The sequence below is a fragment of the Silurus meridionalis genome, chromosome 14 (genome assembly GCF_014805685.1).
Source record: "Silurus meridionalis isolate SWU-2019-XX chromosome 14, ASM1480568v1, whole genome shotgun sequence".
NCBI classification, from domain to species: Eukaryota; Metazoa; Chordata; class Actinopteri; order Siluriformes; family Siluridae; genus Silurus; species Silurus meridionalis.
In genome coordinates this window covers 17523033-17545958 of record NC_060897.1, presented here as the reverse complement: position 1 = coordinate 17545958, position 22926 = coordinate 17523033, and the positions used below count along the sequence as shown (strand labels likewise).

General features: G+C 36.0%; 2 protein-coding genes across 2 annotated transcripts; both read right to left on the bottom strand.

Annotated features, from left to right (window-relative positions):
- Nucleotides 1–22: 22 nt before the first annotated feature.
- LOC124397215 (myeloid-associated differentiation marker-like protein 2) lies at nt 23–3407 on the bottom strand. The gene is made up of 2 exons (XM_046866737.1): nt 3129–3407; nt 23–2905 (listed from the first exon to the last, which is right to left on the bottom strand). The coding sequence occupies exon 2, from the start codon at nt 2738–2740 to the stop codon at nt 1823–1825; it is 918 nt and encodes a 305-aa protein (XP_046722693.1). The 5' UTR covers nt 2741–2905; nt 3129–3407; the 3' UTR covers nt 23–1822.
- Nucleotides 3408–13587: 10180 nt separating this feature from the next.
- On the bottom strand, nt 13588–22632 carry ccdc137 (coiled-coil domain containing 137). Its single transcript, XM_046866936.1, has 6 exons — nt 22481–22632; nt 19692–19831; nt 15599–15833; nt 15427–15500; nt 14531–14610; nt 13588–14395 (listed from the first exon to the last, which is right to left on the bottom strand). The coding sequence occupies exons 1-6, from the start codon at nt 22546–22548 to the stop codon at nt 14195–14197; spliced, it is 798 nt and encodes a 265-aa protein (XP_046722892.1). The 5' UTR covers nt 22549–22632; the 3' UTR covers nt 13588–14194.
- Between the last annotated feature and the right edge of the window lie 294 nt (nt 22633–22926).

Here is a 22926-nt window from a genome sequence, read left to right as displayed (position 1 = left end):
ACAGCCTGCAGGTGGACCTTGTTGTTAGAGAAGAATGAGCTAATTGGTGTGAGCTGACAAGAAGCATATAATAATTTAAATAAACACTCTTTACAATTACAGCAAGCTAAGAAATGTACATTAAACAGCAGAAGGCCACAACAGCTTCCATTCCTGTCATCCAAAAAGAAGTATGCAAATAATGAAAAATGTGTGGTTCTAACCAACCTGCACCAGATAACCTCTGACAACAATATAGAGTTCATTCTTCAACTGTAAACCTTCTAAAGCTGGAAAATGAAGTACTTCCTTTAATTCACTAGCATGTAGTACCATTTTTAACAACGGTAACTTGAAGTAAACACCTGTTGGAATTTTTCAGTCTCCCACATTATAATAAATCTGTTTTTTAAACATGCTTAGACTGTATTATTACTGTAAATAAATAAATAAATTCCTCTCCCATGTTTATGTAAGACATTTTATTTACATGAAACTTGTACACCAAACCTTTTATTAATCAAACCACAGAAAATTGGCACCTTAATGTGTAACAACAACTTTGATCTATTCCATACTGTATATCAACCAATTTACTAGCATTACATTAGATAGATTTAATTTTATGTACAGTCAGCCAAGTGAAAATCTTTTTAGAGAGGAAGGCGTTTGGGAGCTGAAAAAAAGTTAACACATCAAGTTACAACCAGTATCAGATCAAATGCTATAAATTGCCTTGAATCTATTCACAAATATAAGTGAACAATAATATGCTTAAATTGTTAACAGTGGATATGATATAGAATGGATATGTGGATGAAGTCAGTTGTTATTATATATGAAAGGCATAGAGGAAAATCAAGCAATTACATTTTTGCATGATTTACATTTCACATGAAAGCCATAAAAGTCACTTCATAAAAGTCATTTCAAAAGAAAACATATTTAGTACCTTTGACCAGGTATTGATAGATATGAAAGTAAAGTATTCATATGCTCACCATTATTATGTAAATTACCCTTGTTATAAAAAAAATAATAATAATAAAAAAAAAACCTTTTTGTCAGTGTAGTGCCATAAATGTTTGAATAAATGTAAAAATATTAGGAACACATAGGAAAAATCTAATAACCTTTAGCCTTGTTTTTGTGCCCATGTTTCTGCTGTAAAATCCCTCACTTTTACTGCTAGGAAAAGTAAACTGTATGGAGTTGTACCACACCAGCTCTTTAAATAGAAATATGTTTGTGTAGCGCAAAAGTGTATGTAGTTAATCTTAGGGTGGGTACATGGTTTTGTCCCTGTAGAGACTATAGGACTACATTTATGGTTAATGCACATTACTACAAATATAACCTTTGCTTCAGCCATATGGAAAATTTTGAATTATTTTTGACACTTCCTAAATTTATGCTTTGTATAATCTGTAGACGTGTCCCAGCAGGCAAATCAGAAAGTAAATTCTCCAGTTTTACATTTTCAAACTCATTTATAACAAGATGTAGCAAACCACACAGTGAAAGGCATACGGTACATGAAAATTCAATCACAGAATTTCAGTCACATTGAAGCTGTTACATAAGGCCACTTCGTTCAAACAGAAAACCACTTACTGAGTTCATTAGAGGGTCCATCAGAATGAATATTTTTTGCATTAAACATTAAATAATAGAACATTAAATAATTTGAACTAAAAAATGCTTACAGATGCATTTAAGTGCAGATAGTAGATGCTGTAAAACTTTCCAGATCAAACATTTTGTCTAACATTCAGACATGACATATTTAAGGCTGTATTTGCATGAGCACAAAGTTATTTCAAGTCAAAGTAGAAATTTTATTTTACGCTGCCGAGGCTGACTGTGAGACAAAGCGGATCCTCTGAGAGTACAGCAGGTCGATGAAGTAGAGCACTAGATTAGCAAAGGTGAACACTGCCACCACCAGTTTGCTGTCCCATGGACATTTTCCCTGGGGACAATCATCTGGTCGCCCAGGAGAGCCATACTTCTTATCAAAACTGAAGATGGGCCACACCACAGCAGCACTCATGTACAGCAGAACTGCCAGGAAGGTGTATATAATCACGAAGCGGTCGAAGGGCAGTCGCAAAAATACAGTCCTCCCTGAGACAGTCAGGACCACCACCACCACTGTGATGGCAAAGCATAGACTGTAGACCACTACACAGTATTGTGTGGGAATGTGGAGATGGTACTCACTGTCATTTGCCAGAGCACCAAAGATAATGCAAGCATTGAATCCCTGAACTACCTTAAGCAGCCCTGACATGGTGGCCATGTAACCAACTACATGGCCAGGCTTGGCTCTGGTGAGGAGGACCTCAGCACCATAGGCAAATGAACAGACGCTGGAGCACACAGTAACAGCAATGCGGTAGCTCTGCACTTCGCAGCCTTCAGTCGGGCATTCATTACTGAGGAAGTACACAGGGTACACAACAGAAGCTGTAATGTACATTAATGTGGAGAGCATCGCAAAGGCCACTGTGAAATTGTCCCAGGAGATGGGCACACAGCCATGTAGGCGTATCACATCAAGCACGAAGATGAACAAAGTCATGGCGAAACAGAAGCACCAAACGAACATGCAGAAGGTGCCATAGCTGGCACTGAAGCCTGCACTGTGTGCCACCAGAGCCATGGTGGTGCAGCCCAATATCAGTTGGCACATGCGAGCTATACCCAGTAGAGACAGCACTGCATCTCTGTTCAGGTAGTGGCCTCCATAGGGATCCATGAGCCTCGTAGTACAGTCTGGATGGATTCAAACGGCTCCTCTTGTAGACTCAGAGATTTGTTCCCAGCACATATGACTCCACAGCCTCGCCCTCTGTCCAGCTCTTTTTTTAGATGCCCTTTAATTACCAATCTCCTTCAGTGCTTGCCTGCCACACTATGTGATCTGGTGTGTGGGATCAGATTTTTAGTTCTTGTATACTGTTGGTCTCTAAACATGAATCATTTTACCCAAAGGTGTTTCATTTCATTACTTCACTATTATATTTTATCATTACATAAAATCATTGTCAGTTACACCTTTCCTAAAAAGAACATTTATTCAATACCTTTGACTATGATCTAAGATGAGTCTAAAGATAGAAACATAAAATATTAATGATGTTCACCATTATTTATGCTCGGTAAATTATCCGTTTTATAAAAAATCTTCCTCTGCAAGCTTCCAGTCCTGTTAATGTAGTTCCTCTTAATGAAGAGAAGATTACAGAAGTTACTCATCCATGCTGAAGAAGAGTCCAAAAAAGTGGAAAAAGTCCTTTTAAGAAATATTAGAAAGAAAAAGGTACAACCTTCCTCCTAGAGTTGCTTCTGTGTCTGAATACTCCTTCAAATGCTCCCACTTGAAAAGCTATGAAGAGTAGGCAACTAAACAGAGTTGTACCAAACCAGTGCTATAAATAGGAACATATGTCTGTGTCAAGCAAAAGTGTATGTAGTTATCTAAGGGTGGGGATATGGGTTTGTCTCTGTAGAGACTAGAAAACTGCAATTAAGTCTCCTAGAGGGCTGGTTCATACACATTAAGCATATATAACATTTGCAATAGCATGAGGAAAATTGTTAAAAAGAAAATAAATACAATTGATAAAAAAAAAATGTTATTTTTGAGATACTTCTAGATTTCTACCTTGTAAAATGGAAAGAGGAGTGAGAAGTCCTAAAACGGCATATTAGAAAGAAAGGTCTTCACTTTTACATGTTTAAACATTTGTTTGTATTGAAATGAGACTGCAGAGGAATGGAGTAGCAAACTAAAACTGAACAGTGCACACAATGTACACTATATGTACAAAAGTATTGAGACACCTGTCTTTTCCAGCCATATGCGATTCCTCATATTATCACAAAATTGAAGGCACACCATTTTGTAGACATCCATATGTCTCTGGATACAGTAGCATCAAATTAGGTTTATTTTATTTTTTATTCTTTAAAGAATTAAATAGAATGAAACAATACATTTCAGCATAGGAAATTAGTCCCTATAAGTTTATCCCTATATAGTGTTGACAGTGGCAAAGAAAAATATAATAAAATATAACATCATATTTAATATTTTAGCAGTATTTCTGAGAGGAAGGTAGGCTATACTAGATATATAATCTACATGAGCTTAAAAGGAAAAACTAGTCAGTAATCACACCCTGTTCTTTTACTGCTGCACATGAGGAGAGGATGAGACAGAATAACCATCCAGAGATCCTCTGTAATCAGAAAACATATTTCTAGCTGTATGCTCTCCTAGCTGAAGTACTTCTATCTGATCTGAATTTAGCAGAATAAAGTTAACAGGCATCCACTGTCTAATGCACATTCCTTAACATTATTAAGCAGATGTTTCTCATCTGGCTTTGCTGAAACCTGCTGAGTATCATCAGCATAACAATGGTAGCTAATAGCGTGTATTTGAATCATCTTCATTTTACCACTTTAACCAGCACTGTCTTTGTGATATGATGATGCCAAATCCTGACTGATAGATTTCATGAATGTTATTTCTGCAGTATGTAAGTGCGAGCATAACTGCGCTGCTACAATCTTTTCTAGGCTTTTGGAGATAGAAAGGAGATGTGATATTGGCCTATAGGTGGAGTTGAGGTTAGGTTTTTTAATTAAGGGTTTCATAACTGCCAGCTTGAACGATTTAGGTACATGTGCACTTAGCCAGTGCTAAGAGAAGAATCTATTATTTTTAGAAGAGGTTTAATTGGTTCACAAATATCTGTTTGTCGGATCAGATAGTGGATCCACTAGACACGTTGATTATTTTGACTTTAAATGGACATTCACTGCCACCCAGATAAGGATGTGTTCCTTTCTGAATCTGGTTCCTCTCAAGGTTTCTTCCTCAAGCCATCTCAGGAATCTTTTCCTTGCCACACAGTTCTTTTATAATCTCTTTACTTCTGTAAAGCTGCTTTGAGAAGGTGTTTATTTAAAAAAATTAGTATATGAATAAATGAATTGAATTAATGCAGAAATAATTGAAATTATTTTGCTCGATTACATAGGAGTAAAATATTGTAATTGCTATAATTTTTTAGTTTGTGTGAATAAAAGACTGATCTAGGATCATTTTGTTATCTGTAGGGTACAGTGAACCAGCAGTGCTAAGAGTTTTCTTTCACTTCGGAGGCTCTTAGTCCATGCTGTTTAGAATAATACAAATTTAGTTTGATGCCTTTTATCCACTTTATCTGATCAAGTTTTGTGTAGTCAGATGATGATGATCTACTCATAGACAGACAGACGGACAGACATATAGATCACTTTATTCATCCCAGAGAGAATAGTTGGTGACTGGGAAATGTTTAATATGTTTTATATTGTCATTTTTACTCTGTTCTCTACCAAAGTGATTTAAAAGGAAGATTATATTGAAGTGTAAACTTTCAATTTTTCAATTTTGTCTAATGCATTTAGAAATGACAGATTTTCTATTTTATACACTCTCTATTTTCACAGATGCTTTGCACCTAAAGACTGCCTGAAATCTAAAACACATCAACTAATCCTAAATTTCCCTCCTGGAGATGCTTTGTCAGGCCCTTAATGCAGTCAACTTAGGTTGCTACTTGTTTTTGTATATGTCTGCTTTACGTTTTGGGTTTTAAGTTTTTTCAGTAAGGGAAAAGCATGTTCACTTATGTGGTGACTGATTTGGTCATTTAACACACACAAGGAATTTGGTTCCAGCTGTTAGTGACTCTCAAAGTACAGACATAAATAACACTATACATTCAGCTTGTCTACAAGACAAAACAGACAAGACAAGAAAAAAACGACTATACGAAACAATACAGACAATTTGAGACAGTATAGACAGTGATTCAGTGAATCTTTGTGTTAAGACTTTTCTGGATTGCTATCCTAGTTTAGGATAAGGATTATCCCACACCACTGTAGGGCACTGGTGCGATCAGGTTTATAGCATTTGACTGAATCTGAGTAGAAGCATTTCACTGCATGTCATACCCTGTATGTATGTGTATGTGACAAATAAAATTTGATTTGATTTGATTTGAAATTATAGCAACCACATCAGCGACCCAGTTCAATTAGTGGTCATACATTATGATGCTATAATACTGCTAAGTTTGACAGATGATGTGCTATGCTTTGGCTCATGCACCTTTCTTTTTGTTCTTGAGTATATTCAGTAGACTACCCTTTGTATTTAGATTCATAAAGGCAGTGATTCCTACCTTGGACAGTGATAAAAATGATACATATCTTTAAATATTCTTGAGTTTTGATTTTTATAAATGTACTGCCTTATTTATTTGGCCACTCCAAAAGTTTCTACTGTCTCCCTGATTTGTCTTGTTTGGTTTTTCAGGCATCTTTCCCTGCACTTGCCTTCTTCCCTTGCATTGATATCTCTTTGGATCACATAGTAAGAGCTCTTATTAACAGCTACCAAATACAACACTAAATATAACACTTGGAGTTCACTTCTATTTCAATACAATAGAATTTATTTTTAATAGTGCTTTTAACAACGAACATTGTTCCAAAGCTGGTTTTGTCGAGAAAAATATTCTAATCCACTTTATCTAGCATGTGTTCTAATCAAAATAATATTAATCCAACTAAATGACCTAATAATTACTATAGAACCGATTAGATATAATAAAGTAGCTTAATTAAATCTATTAAGTGTATATTTTAATCAAACTCATGTAACCTATTTTACTCCAAGTATAATTAAAATAATAATCAGTTACTAATAAATAGAATAGAATAGAATAATAAATAGATAGAATAGACTTAAGCATGTTTATTGGGAAAGAAGAGGTTGTGGGCCTCAGCCGCTACAGAAGACATGGGTGAGCAATCAGGATTAGACTCAGGGGAAGATATGGGAGGAGAATAATGATCAGGTGAGAGAACAGGGGAAGTAGGAAAATAATCAGTTGTGAACCAACATAAAGGATCAGGTGGAGACGGTTGGTTTGTTGCAGGAATGTGAGAGTCGTCATAGTCTTCAATGTCAGTGTGTGTCACCTGGTGATAAACAGCAGTGAGGTCAGACGAGGTCTGTGTGCCAATATCACGCGTAAAAATACTCTGCACGATGCGAGGAGGCAGACAGGGGTTCTCTGGAACAGCTGGGGTAGAGAGATGTACAATAAAGGGGTGGAGAACCAAGGTTCGGAGATAAGAGGAACTGTACAAAACAAGAAAAAGAAGGTGATAACGAGAAAATAAGGGGAATTTGCTAAGGTGAAGAAATTTAAAAAATAACGGTGTCATGTGACATCAGGGTATAAATATGAGTGTGTGCAAAGTGTGTGTGCTTGATCATTTTTATGTGATGGAGTGGCCACCTTCTATGAGCTCATTTGAACATGACAGCAATAAAGTAGTTTTGCTTTTACTCATCCAAGACTGAAGATCTTTCATTGGCTTTTAAGGATTATTTCATTTTATTTTATTATTATTGAGTGTAACATTGGGAATCAACTGCAACAAAGAATCCAGAATGTGTCTGCTCAGAGATGGGTTCTGAGTTCAGACAGTTAACAGTAATAAATACATTCTGAATGTATATATTTGTTATAAATATAAAATCAATAAACTCCATAGCTTCTATTTCTGTAATTTGTCATGAAATAAGGAAACACAGCTGGCCAAGCATCAGTCAAGCATTTGCTTTTGAGCCTGAGAAAATATATGATGTAAAAGAAATGGCTGTAATTCCAAGATAAGGTCTTTCCTTCGGCTTTAATTTGAAGAGCCAAAAATACATCTTTGATAATCTTGATAAATAAAAATAATAATAATTTTTCTAGACAAGGATCTGCATCACAAGGTGCAGACAACAAGCATTTACGCAGATTGAATTACATGCTATCATTGGCACATATGTACTGCAGGCAGAGGTGGGAAATAATGGAGTACAAATACTTCGTTACTGTACTTAAGTAGATTTTTCAGGTATCAGTATTTTACTCCACTATTTATTTATTAGACAACTTTTTACTTTTACTCATTACATTTTTACACAAATATCTGTACTTTCTACTTCTTACATTTTCAAAACCGGCTCGTTACTTAAGTTTTAATCCACTGATTTGGTGAAATATATATTTTTTATTTTCACTGCGCGCCGATTTCAGCCGAACAACCGATTTCCTGTTACTGCGCGTCTTTTTCAATCCGCTGGTGTATAAAGTCCTGACTCTCACTCTTTACGAAGATAAGAATCAGCAGGCAGAAGGCAGTAAGAAGTTTGGGGTTAATGTGGATGAGACAGAGGGAGTCAGTGATGTAAACATGACTGAGAACAGACACATTCATGATCATCATCATCTTTTCTCTGCTTGTGTTCTATATGTGGATCTTCAGCCTGAATACGTTCATTAGGTAACAACATTTTTAATTCGTTTTGTATTAATACATTTATATTTGGCTGTCAAAATTAAAATTATTTTAAACGGCACTAAATGTTATTAACACGCTATTAATTCAGCGCTCATTTCTGTTTCTACCATTTTTATATAAAAAAAAAAAAAAAATGTAAATAAATAAATAAATAAATAAATATGAAAGAGGCGAAAATAAAACCTCCAGCAAATTAAACCTCTTCTAAAAATAATAGATTCTTCTCTTAGCACTGGCTAAGTGCACATGTACCTAAATCGTTCAAGCTGGCAGTTATGAAACCCTTAATTAAAGGGTAACATACACTTATTCACGACGTCCCTTCTTTACTTAGATATAAAATAAATAAATAAACTCCACCGAAAAATAATTTTAATCAGTAAACTTTTGCTTTATTTTTGCACAAAGTCTCAAATCAAACACCAAATCCGCCATGTTTTACACAATTAACCCTCTGGGTGGCGTTTTGTGGGTTTTTCCCTCATAATGGCGACACGAACATAAATTACTGTCTTTATTGATTGTACAGATAAAAACATTAAATCATTCAAACCTGTAAAATGTCTATGATATATATATATATATATATATATATATATATATATATATATATATATATATATATATATATGTAAGCTTCTTGACTGGAAGAGGTACAGTTTCTCCGGTATCACCTCATTAACTGTCCGTGTGAAAACATAGCAAAGGCTTCTGCACTATTTGCACGATTGCTACTTTTTGCACTTCTGGTAGATGCCAAACTGCATTTCGTTGCTGTGAACCTGTATTGTGCAATAACAAAGTTCTATCTATCAATCTATCTATCAATCTATCAATCTATCTATCAATCTATCTATCAATCTATCTATCTATCTATCTATCTATCTATCTATCTATCTATCTATCTATCTATCTATCTATCATCAAATATTAATATGATGTGAGGTCCAGTTAACAGCTAAAACAGGTAGAAGTAATAACTACTTTTTACTTAAGTACATGTCAGACTGCTTTACTTTCACTTAAGCAAAAAAGTTTAATCAGTACTTCAACTTTTACCCGAGTATTTTAAAACATGAGTATCTGTACTTCTACTTAAGTAAACAATGTGTGTACTTTTGCCACCTCTGACTGCAGGCAGTCATTAAGTGATATATTTATTATGAATTTTAGATTGTATGAAACTTGTTTCAGCCACTCAGTCTTCTTTATTGTACATTTGCATTCACCCCATGGGCCAGTAGTATATTCTAAGTAATTTAATAAACAATAAATAACAATCCTGGTGCACTATAGTGAAGATGCATATAAGGCCAAATTAAGGTTATAATCTGAAATGAGCCTGCATATACATAAGGACAAGTAAAAATGTTCTTTAAAGAGGCAACAAGAAATTTTCATTGATCAAAACTTTTAAAGTAGCAATCAGTAAACTCCAAAAGACCTAAAGAAATCAATAACCAGAGAACCTTAACAACTGACCATGTCTCCAGTCAAGTCAGCAGAATACTATAAAAAGCATTCATGCAAAATAGAAGTGAGGCATTTTGTTTGGCTGCCTGGCTTTCATTGGAGGTTTGTGTTTTATTTTTAGATGCCACCGGCTTGCTGACTTACTTCACAAAAAAGCCCCTGGCCTGAGTCATGTGGCGAGAGTATTCACCAGGGCAAGGCTGGAAATGATGCAGACAGAGTTGCACTAAAGAGTAAGGAAACTGTTAAAGTGTGGTCTTTTCATGTAAAACAGAAGTTAGTCATTTTAACATGCTGCAGTCCTTTTCCCTTTATTGTTCATATGTTTTAGAATTGTTCTATCTCCATCTATCTCTCGAAATAGAGCACTTCCAGCATTTAATGTGTTTGCCCTCAAGGATTGGAAGCATCTCTTTAAATGCAACAGAGAAAAGAGTCCCTTGTTGGAATGGCTAAGGTCCTCACTATCTTCCTGGCCCTGGGACGGGTACTGCTTGCTGTAGATGCCCTGCAGATCAGGGAGCTCGGTGCGGACTGTACGCTCAGCTGATCCCACCACCCTCTGAGGCTCTTCTGTCCTGCATGGTGCTTTTCCCAAACCAGAAATTGATGCACCTTGGTACCGAAAACTGTCCACTCTCGAGACTGGGGTCCCACTGATCTTTTGTGGTTGGTATGACTGCTTCTGCTTCTTGCTGAAGTCCACTATAACTTCTTAGTCTTGCTGACTTTCACAAGAAGATTTTTCTCCTGGCACCATCTCTCCAGGTTTTTAATTTCCTTTAGGTAGGCCGCCTCGTCATAGTTGGAGATCAGGCCCACCACCAGGGTGTCATCAGCAAACTTGATGCCGGTGGAGGAAGTGGCCACACAGTCATATGTGTACAGCAAGTACAGCAGGGTGCTCAGAAAACCCGAGGAGCTCTAGTTTTGAGGGTGAGGGAGGATGTGGTTTGTTTACCCACCCGTAAGGCTTGTGGTCTGTCTGGTCGGAAGTTGGAGAACCATGGACAGAGGGTTGGGCTTGGAGTCCCAGGACCTCCAAATTAGAGGTGAGCATGGAGGGAATTATGGTGTTAAATGCTGAACTGCAGTCCACAAAATTCTTTTAAATTTTAGCAACATTGCGGCAGCTGTTTTAGGGTATTACTTAATAATTTTTTCTTCTTATTCTTTAGCCATTCAGATGTAGAACTCCAATTCCAAAAAAAATGGGACACAGTGTAACATGAAAATAAACAAAGAATGCAAGGATTTGCAAATCTGATAAAAAAATATTTTATGCACAATAGAAAATAGCAAATGTTTGAACTGAGGAAATATATCATTTTAAGAAAAGAATTAAACAGCTTTTTACACTGTTAAAGAGTTGGATTCTCATGCTAAATATCTCAAAACATTATTTGGATGTATGACAAAGTATTTCTGTGCCTAATACACTTGGTTTTGTATAAGTTTTTCTTTATTATTTTAGTCCTCTATGACATCAGGTAGGGTGTAATTCCTCTTATGGCACTCCACCAAACTAGCCCAGACCTCTGTTTTAGCTTAATTTGTCAATGGATCACCAGCATCCTGACTAGCAACAGTTAGTGCGACTGGGAAAATTCATGTCAAACATCCAAACTATCGGCACTGGTGGCCCCCCCAGGGATGTGTTCTCTCTCCACTGCTTAGTGATTATGACTGTGACAGACATATTTTCTTTTAAAAAAACAGTCCATGGTCTGAGGAGAATCAAGGGGATTTACGGCATTCGACAGACACCCTTATCCAGAGCAACTTACATTTTATTACATTCATACAACTGATGATGCTTGATGTGGCTGAGATTTGAACTCACAACCTTCGGATCAAAAATCCAATGCCATAACCAATAAGCTACCATCTACTTAGAAGAGGAGCGTTGTTCCATTTGTATCTGATACATAATTCTAGTTGTTCAACATTCCTGGGTCTTCTTTGTCGTATTTTTCGTTTCATGATGTAAGACTTTTGCTTGATCCTGACCAAAAGGTCGGCCCTCCCCGAGAACACAGCATGGATGCCCGAGAGTGCAGGGTGTGGGCCCTGTAGATGCCCGAGGCAACAAGGACATTAAAAGAGCTCTTTATGACACAACACGTTTCCTCCAGGACTCACGGCAGGGGACCAAGACCCCGCAACACCCCTCTCGAGAACCAGAACTTTATCTGGAATACAGTAGGCTCCCCGGAGAGCTACCCTTGGTCTTGACCACCACATCTCCATACAAATGGTGGATCTGCAGACAAGTGTCTGACCCTCTTCCCTCCTTTCCCTGTTACATCCTCAACACAGGACATTCTACAGCACACCAGATGATTATGTGTAAGAAAGGTCATATCACATGTAAATAACGACAGAAAATGTTCGTTTCATTTCTTTACAAAGGTTTATCGCGACTGGTACACAGTTCCCATTTCCACAGCAATAGAACAAATAATAAAAAAGGTTTAATAAAGTTAAAGAAAACATAACTCTATACAAGGGGCGTGCCCCACTACAGATGTATACAGGCGAGGTGCCTCCCACGGGTCTGTAAGAACCAATCAATGGAAACTTCCATTGCTAAATAATGTTTACATAATGTTTACTCTATCTGGGTATTTAAGGAGGACTGACCAACAATTCAGGGAATCTGTAAACAGATATCCCACACGCACTGTGTGTCGTTTTTACCAGGTATGAAAGGTTTTATATTTCCTGTTTAAATGTAAATACTATTGGCTTGTATTTGTGTTATATTTATTTGAACTACAAATTGGCTTTGAATTGTGATTTTCTTACCTGGTTAATAAATTGTTATGTTTGATTTTATTCTGTGTTGCTCTGTAAATCTTGACACTGTAAGTAATAACATTTCTGATCACTCTAAATAGGGTCAGCCTCAACCTCTGATTATTTCAATATTATTCTATTCATTATCTGTGGTTAGAAATAATTATTGTAATAATTGTCACCTCTAAGGGGACTAAATAAAGTATGTTTAAAGTTGAGCACGCAGAGAGTGGCCGCTTAAGCATATAGTCCAACCTCTGGCAGCGACCAATACTGATTCACGTATGACCGTTGACCAGTATATTAATTATAGGGCCCATACTAGGATCATGTGCGACTGTGCGAACCGAATTAACGAGTGTAATGCCAGAGCTTAATCAACATAACTAAAGAAACATCCATCAAAATTATACTATGGAAACCGCCGTTGGACCAGTGGGTGGTTCCCCGCCTTACAATGATCTGCCAAATGTAAATGATCTGGACTGCAGACTGCCCAGATCAGCATCCTGACTCTGCTACTACAAAGCCATACTATTGTAATAGATGCAGTATACGGTTTAGCTAAAATTTGCATGGCCGTCTCTGTAAAAGATGTGGTCTGGATAAAAGCATATGCTGCTCTAAAACCTGTATTTACCTTTCAGCATTAATGGTGCCTTTCCAGATGTCAAAGCTGCCCAATCCATAGGCATTAATGCCCCCCCATACCATCAGAGATGCAGGCTTTTGAAGTGCTGATAACAAGCCAGATGGTCCCTCTTTTTAATTTGCAGTGACCTTGGTTTCCAAAAATAATTTTAATTTCTATTCAGGTTACGTCCACATTCATCAGTTGAGGCAGCAGTTGAGTGATCGATCAATCAACTGATAACAGCCAACATGATAACTAGAAAGATAGATAGCTAGAAACACAGACAGCTTTATTAATCCTAGAGGGAAATTCACTCCAACAGCTGCAGATAAATTAAAAGTAAATTAATATTAAAGAACAAATAAAAAACTATTAATTTTTTGTAAAAACGTTGTTGAATGATCATACACAGTTTATTCTCACACAATCTCTATTATGCTCCGCTGCAGTGAAAAATGTGTTGCTCAGCTCCATGCATAGACCTCAAACCTTTCTGTTCATTATCAATTTATTGATTAAAATATTATGGCATCAGTGTGTGCTGGCCTGTTTGCTTATTTGTACTCCAAGATTTTCAGTAAACACGAGTTAATGCTATCTTGCTCATGTCACTCTATTAGACTGTTGCCTCGCCTGCCATGTACCTTCTCCAATGTCTGCTGTTAAGAGGTTAATTTAGGTTCCGTTAAGAATGTCTATAATATATGATATTGCTTGAATCGAGATCAGTAGTTGTAAAAACACTATAGCAGAAAAGAAGAGCATAAACATATCCTAATTCCAAATTTAAAAAAAATCATGAAATACAATACAAACGGAACTGTAGAAATATTTGTTGATTTACAGATTAGTGTCTTTTGTACAATCTTCCTGGAAGGTTCATTCAGGGTTTTGAAATTTGTTTATCCCTGCCTTTTGCTGCTCTTTTCGCTCCATAATCTGCCTCTTTAGTTGGCGGTAAGCGTGGACAACCCTTTCATGTTCTTCCTTAATTATCCTCTGTCTTGCCATAGACGGCTTAGCTGTTGACACATCAGTGTGGCCAAGCATAGAACTTAGAAGAAGATTGTTGGAGGCCTTCTAGAGAAACATAAAATCGCCAAACATAAAAATATTCAAACTTTAGTATCAAGAAAAGTCAGAATACATTTTTTAATTCAATTTTTTTTTAAATAACTTCTCATAAATGAAGACAAGATTTCAGATATAGCTTACCTGGGATTTTACAGGAGCCTTCTTTGGTTTAACAGTCAGTGATGGAGGTGCCATAGCAACCTCTCCAAACTGTACTTTATCTTTAAAAAAAAAAAAAAAAAGAAAAATTAAACATAAAACGTGACACTGTGTATAAGGTGCGGGTAGAATAAAAAAATAAAATAAAAAAAATAAAAAGTAATCATTATATATATATATATATATATATATATATATATATATATATATATATATACACACACACATATACACACACACACACACACACACACACACACACACAGTGGAACCCCGTTGTACGAGCATAATTCGTTCTTGAAAATTGCTCGATTTTCCCCATTAGAATGAATGTAAAAGAGATTTAATCCGTTCCGAGATCTCATTCGATCGCTTATTTCTGCACTTATAAAGTATTCGTAGCCTATTTTAACAAACAAATACACCGCAAATTACCGTAATGTAAATATAACACTTACTCATGTGATAGTGGTTGGTTGCGAGTGTGAGACACACCACGCTCATAACCTCCTCGGTTTCTATGGTAATTCTACTTACTTTCGCTTTCACAGCACCATCACTGATTTTATTGGGAGAAATTCTTCAAGATTTCTAGTGAAATAAAAAATATAAAACTAAAAAAAGTTATGTTTTTGCTGCACTGAACAACGAGAGCGACCGAGTGATACGTCATCAACTAAGCGACTGATGCGACCCTCCGCCGAAAACGGGGAACCGGCAGTGTGGGTTTGCTCGTGCCTTCGAAATTTGCTCGTGAAACAGGGTAAAATTTTGCGAGCAAGTTTGTTCGTATCTCCGTTTGCTCGTACTATAGGTTGCTCGTACAACAGAGTTTTACTGTATATATAAAATGTTAATAAGTGGAAGTGGATACATGCCTACAAATATCTTATTTTCCACAAACTTCTCTTTCTTGACTTTTTTCTTACGCTGGCATCTTCCTTTTTTAGACCTTAACAGAAAGTGCAAACAAAACATTAAAAATATCAATCAAAAGGACTTCAGCAATAAAAATAATTGGTACAATGTTAGATGTAGACAAAAACTAACACTTCTTTATGAATTTCTTTGTTGGAAGTTGTTGTTGTTGTTGTTGTTGTTTTCTCCTTCATGTATTGCTCAGGACGTCTCTCTGGCTGGTTTTTGGTGAGAAACAAAACACGCTGTGTTTCTTGTGACATGCGCCACAGGTAATTCTTCTCTGACTCTTTCTTTCCCCTCCGAAAGTGTGGAACTCTGATGTGTTCCTGCTCATTGATCTCTGTCTGTGCCTTGGGCTTTTTTGCTACAGTAAAGAGTGGACAAGAAGGTTCAAAGTATTATTTTCATCAAACATTGCAGAGAAAGACCATTCAAAGCCAAACTGTATGAATGCAATTAGAGAAAAAATAAACACATGACACTGGAAGGTCATTTACTGTATGTAGAATTACTAAGAATAACAGAAAAAGAAGAGCATGTCAACATGAACCACCTTTTGCTAACTAAAGAGGCATTTTTTCCTCCTCAAGTCAAATCTGTAGATTTAGAAAGGAGCTGTTAGACAATGAATAAACTGAAAGGAAATCAACTCAGTTTATGTGAAAAGACTATAATGTCCTAGCACAACTATCTATAAATAGAATGATATTAATGAATCAAACACTGATTTATATCTATTAAAGTGATCATGACCTCAAAACCTTTTTAACTTCTTCAAAAATAATTGTGTTGTGGCACGTTAGTCAGGAGTTTCTTAAATCATTTATTCCTCTCAAAATGTTCTGCTTGCTGTTGATCTGATGCAGAACTGTGTCGTTCAACACAATCAAAACAATTGGTGGCTTGCTCTGTGTTTTGACCAGTTAAGTTTTTATCCAAATTTCTATTCATAAATAAAAACTAACGACTCATTTTGCAAAATGTAGTTGAGTTTAAAAAAAAAAAAAAAAAAAAAAAAAGATTTGACGTTGAAATGTAGTGAAGTTAAAGTAAAAGTCTCCCTAAATGGAAATTATTCAGTATAGTTACGTTAAAAAGGTTGGTAAAGTACACTAACAAATTAGATTTTTGTCAACCACTGCAATCCTATCACACAATGTGCCCATAGTTTGCTAGCTAAAGTTTTCCCCTTGCACTTGCATGACTCAACAAAGAGACTTAATGGGAGTCAGTCATATAGTTGGCCCATGGGCTAAAACGACTTATTAAAAGCTTTAAATTGTATTTATTCAGTTCAATAACTATTGAGTAAATGCCATTATATGTAAAACATTTATTTACATGTCGTTGATTGTGTGATCCGAGTCCTGATTTAATATTTAAGTGTAATTTTTAATTATATTTATGCAGTAGTCTCTTTTTTTTTATTTTTATTTTTTACTTTTATTGTGATCATCAAGTTTACTTAAAGCCTGTATCTTTCTAAAATTCATATTCAAATAAATAATTTTTCCTGAATGTAATTCCATATAATAATAGTATTTCCCAAGAATATTATATTTGCATACAATTGTTTCCACAAGCTCTTGGCACCTGTAGTTATTAGAGATTTCCTCCTAATAAGGATCCAGTGTTTTGTCTGAGGTTTTGGGCAAGTTGCTTTAATTTTTCTCATGTTGAGAAGGACAAAGTGGCATGGTCACCAAAAAAAAAAAAAAAGATTTGACGTTGAAATGTAGTGAAGTTAAAGTAAAAGTCTCCCTAAATGGAAATTATTCAGTATAGTTACGTTAAAAAGGTTGGTAAAGTACACTAACAAATTAGATTTTTGTCAACCACTGCAATCCTATCACACAATGTGCCCATAGTTTGCTAGCTAAAGTTTTCCCCTTGCACTTGCATGACTCAACAAAGAGACTTAATGGGAGTCAGTCATATAGTTGGCCCATGGGCTAAAACGACTTATTAAAAGCTTTAAATTGTATTTATTCAGTTCAATAACTATTGAGTAAATGCCATTATATGTAAAACATTTATTTACATGTCGTTGATTGTGTGATCCGAGTCCTGATTTAATATTTAAGTGTAATTTTTAATTATATTTATGCAGTAGTCTCTTTTTTTTTATTTTTATTTTTTACTTTTATTGTGATCATCAAGTTTACTTAAAGCCTGTATCTTTCTAAAATTCATATTCAAATAAATAATTTTTCCTGAATGTAATTCCATATAATAATAGTATTTCCCAAGAATATTATATTTGCATACAATTGTTTCCACCGAAGCTCTTGGCACCTGTAGTTATTAGAGATTTCCTCCTAATAAGGATCCAGTGTTTTGTCTGAGGTTTTGGGCAAGTTGCTTTAATTTTTCTCATGTTGAGAAGGACAAAGTGGCATGGTCACCAAAAAAAAAAAAAAAAAAAAACAAGCATGATAACATGAAATGTGGGGTTAAGGAAAAGATACAGTATCTTACGAAAGGGAGTACGCCCCTCACATTTCAGCAACTATGTTCATCTTTTGAAGGGACAATACTAGAGAAATGAGGAAGCTGGAAGTGGCCAAGTATGTCTCCAGACATAAGCCCTATTGAGTACCTGTGGGGCATCCTTAAGCAGAAGGTGGAGAAGCTCTGTGATGCCATTATAGAGGAGTGGAAGAGGATCCCAGCAACAACCTGTGCAGCTCTGAGGAAATCCATGCCCAGGAGGAGTTCACTTTATGTACTTACTTTTTTTAGAGGACAGTAAATCTATACTGCTATACAAGCTGCATACTGACTAAAATATATCCATGTTTCATTTCTATAGTATTGTCCCTTGAAAAGATATATGAAAATGGTTGCTGAAATGTGAGGGGTGTCCTTACTTGCGTAAGATACTGTATATATCAACATTTGTCCTCAACAATAAAAAGCTTCCATTCAATATATTTTCCACTTACAATTAAGCAAATAAAAAGTATAAACCATGCATTTCATCCGTGCATTTGTATTCATAATCTCAACATGAAGTATAAATAGCCATCAATAATTGTATATTCTTGGATCATGCAGAGTATATTTCTGCCTGACTATTTTCCTGTCCTGTCATTCAGAAATTCTGAATTTCTGCATAAATCGCCATATTTATTAGCAATAAGTTATTGGGTTTTTAAAGTATTTAAGTCTTTTCTGCAATATTCCTCGGAAGCTTGTACATTTCTGCCACATAACTTTTTTGTTCAATCCTTAGCTGTTTTAGCTCATACCATTCTCAGACTGAAGACAGTCCTAAGAATAATAAAATGCAGTTAATAACCAACCAGGTGTTAAAAAAAAGGCAAATAGATTTAAATAACTACATTTATGATACAATATAATAATAATAATGAGTTTGTAATTGTAAACAGTGTGATGGATACTAGAAAAGGAAATTAAGAAGAATGGTGCATCGGCCTGGGTTCGATTCCCGGTCAGGGAACCAAACCCAGCCATTAGTGTTGCACAATCCAGTGCACTCTTAGTGCCGGTCCAAAGCCCGGATAAATGGGGAGGGTTGCGTTAGGAAGGGCATCCAGCGTAAAAACGTGCCAAATCCAACATGTGGATCATGAATACGGATGATTTGCTGTGGCGACCCCTAATAGGAGAAGCCGAAAGAAAGTTTATGGTGCAGTAAACAGATAGAAGTAGGTAGGGAAGCCTGCAATTTGACGCAGAAGGTACATTTAGTATATTACAGTAAATGAAGCTGTGCAAATAACAATAATATGCAAATAATGTAATGTGCAAATAATGTAATACAACAAAAATGACTGATAACTGATAATTGCAGTAAGGTGCATCTGTTTCTCAAAACATGAATTTAATTTTAGGGGTTTTATTTGACACCAACATTTTTTTTCCTTTTTCCATTGAATCTACAAAAGATTTCTAAAAGTTGCTCTATGTAAGGCAGTCATCATTTGCACTAAAATGAACAATGTCCCAAGGCTGGGGTGTCCAATCATTTCCACAAAGGATACAGGTTTTCGTTCCAACTAAGCAAGTTCACACCAAATTCTACCTGTTTAAATCTAATGATTTTCAATGACTATCGGGTATGGCCCTTGATTAGTTGGAATGAAAACCTGCACCCACAGCACCACTTTGTGAAAAAGATTGGACACCCCTGATCCAAGGGATATCTCAAAAAAAGGGAAAGAGGTTGTGTCCACTGTACTCGTCCTGCAATTCATACCTCTCATCATTTTCTTCAGTTTACTGGATCCCATATTCATTTTCTCTTTACTTTTCATAATTGCACGGAGTTGAAACGGGATCTGATCCAGATGTTCATCCGGTCGAGGTTTCACGTCATTTTTCTTCTTCCATTTCTTGCTAATAGAAAAAAAATAAAGTTGTGTTGCGCAACTCTTTAATTTCATAAACTAAGATAAAACAGCACAATGTATAAGAACACTTTATACTATACAATGATGTTAGTTTAATATTTGAACCACTACAATGCATTCTTGGAAGTTGTTCTTGAGAGTAACCAGACTCAGAAGGGAACCTATCTTTATCTGGGTGACACATGATGTCCATTCATTATAGTTGTCTCATTGGTTAAGTTATGAACTGCTCAACGATGGTCACTTGAATGCAAATCTGTTCAATTCATGAGGTGGTGTTGGAGGCAGTAAAAATGGTTAATTATCTGAGTGACTCTAATAACTGAGTCAGAGCATCGCTATAAAGGCAGTGTGTTCCTGGAATGCTTAAAAAAAAAAAAAAAAAAAAAAAGCAAAGGACGACAACTGATGATAGGATCATGGGCAGTTAGAAAAGGTTTATTTTGTCAACAGGGCTGGTAGGAAGCTTGGTAGGAGGAATCAAGTGGCCACAGCCATTAGGGAATACTGCTTTTATGAAGATGTGTACTTGGTCTGCAATGTTTATGTAGGTGGTAACATGAACCTGAGAATGAGGAAAGGCACCTCCTGCGACTCCTGTGTTTATTTGTGGCGTTAGTGTGTAGATGGTGGAGAATAACAAATACCTGGGGGTTTACATAATAATAATAATAATAATCTAGAATGGACTAAGAACACTGAGGTACTCTAAAAGGAAGAGCCAGAGATACCTTTATTTTTTGAGGAGGCTGAGGTCCTTTAACATCTGCAGGACAATGCTGAGGATGTTTGATGAGCCTGTTGTGGCCAGTGCTTTCCTTTATGCTGTGGCATGCTGAGGAAGCAGGCCGAGAGTGGCAGACACTAACAGACTCAACAAACTGATCCACAAGGCCAGCAATGTTATTGTGTGAGGAGCTGGACACTCTGACAAAAGTGTCTAAAAGGAGGATGCTGTGCAAAGTATATTCCATCTTGCATAACATCCCACCCACTAAATCAAACATGGTCAGTCTGAGGAGTACGTTCAGTAATATACAACCATGATGCATCACTGAGCAATCAGATAATTTTTGCTTGTGGCAATTAAAATACATAACTAGATAGATAAATAGATGTTATACGTTAATTACAATAATGCATAATTATATTTATATGTTATATTTATATATTGTCATGCCACACTTATACATTGTTGATACCTTGGGCAATTGTGTGCAATAATCTAAGTGCAATATTAATTAGTTACATGTGCAATAACATTTATAACTATTATTGTAGTTTGACTTTTTTTGCCATCTGTGTTTCGTTGCTGCTACAAATTACATTTCTCTTGATATATACACCTTAATAGGTATATTTATTTAAATTTCTTATTTTTACTTTAATCTTTACTTGATCTTTTACTGTGAGCGACAGAAACCATCTATTTTCATATGGGATCAATAAAGTATTCCTATTTAACCCATGTGAATACAAAACCCGATGTTTTCTATATAAACATTGCAAGGATATTCATTCTGTCTCAGCCAGACTGCCAGCTAAGTGACGACCATGCAAAAGTAAATATGATTAATCAGACCAGGCCACCTTTAGCCAATGGTCCAGTTCTGATGCTCTTTCGGGCATTATCGTAGGCAGAGGTGTGATGTAGCAAAGTGCAAATACTTTTTCTGGTATCAGTACTTCACTATTTCTTTTCAGACTTTTTACTTTCACTCATTAAATTTTTTACAAATATCTGTACTTTCTACTTCTTACATTTTTACTTTAGTCTGAGTCTATTTGGTGAAATGTCAATATTTTTTCTTTGCTTTTAGTCCATCAACCTATTTCTTGTCATTGTGCGGCTTTTTCAATCTACCACTGGTGTATCATTTCCTGGCTCTCACACGCCACAACGTAGGCTAGTTTACGAAGCTAACAATGAGCAAGGCAGAAGGCAATGTGGATAACGTGGATGAGACAGAGGGAGTCAGTGATGTAAACATGACTGAGAACAGAGACATTCCTGATCACCTGATCAACACCATCTTTTCTCTGCTTGTGTTCTATATGGTGGATGTTCTGCCTGGATGCATTCACTAAGTAACAAAATATTAAACTTGATTGAAAAGTCTAGTCAGTATCTGTACTTCTAGTTAATTGAAGGATGTGTCTGGTCCAGTCCCACAGAAGAGCTCCAGTAGCACAAATGTGCTGCCTGTTACAAACCACACTGTGATTTTGATTGGATTTCAGGTGTGCATTTTTTTAAATAGCCTAATGAATCAGTGAAATGTTTTGTTTAATAACATTTGTTCTAATTTGGTGTTTTGGTGTTAGGAATATGTAACCTATTAGATATAGGAATCTGTCCTAAATCATACATAGATATAAATATATAAAATTATATATGTTAATAGGCTTTTGTTATTATTATTATTAGAGAGATATGCTTGTAAGTGAACGACTGTGAACTATAATTGTAAGTGATGTACGAGATGTGTCATTTTCCTACAATTTTCTGTCGCACGATATCCTTAGAGGATACAAACACGTGCTAACATTACCTAAGCTCAACACATCTAAAAGCCACAATTCGTCGCACAATCTAACAAATGTATAGTCGTCCACGTGTTGTAATCAGTCCTACCTTTGATTCAGTTCTTCAGTTTGCTGATTAGATACTTTTGAGGCTGTAGCTCGATTGTTTTTGCCCATGTTAGCAACTTCTTCATACCCAGTGTTGTCACCCGTTCAAGTCCCTTGCCACATATGTTCTGCGCATGCGCCCGGAGTTTTAAAGCGTGGCATACGCAATTCGCTAAACGCATGCGCAGTAGCGACAACGTTGCCAGAAGCGTACAGCGTAGTTTTGGGGCGGAGGCAATCCACGCAAAACGTCTCATGCTACAAAACTTGAGGGACACGAGTGTTAGATGCAAAAGCAAACCATGTAATTCAGACTTTCCTCATAACGTAAAAATAATAACGTTAAATAAGTTTCGAAGAGGATTGAGTTATAAATAAGACTGAACGTTGTGTTTTTATCTCACTTCGTTCCATCAACTTGTGCTTTCTCAATTTCATGATCAGTTT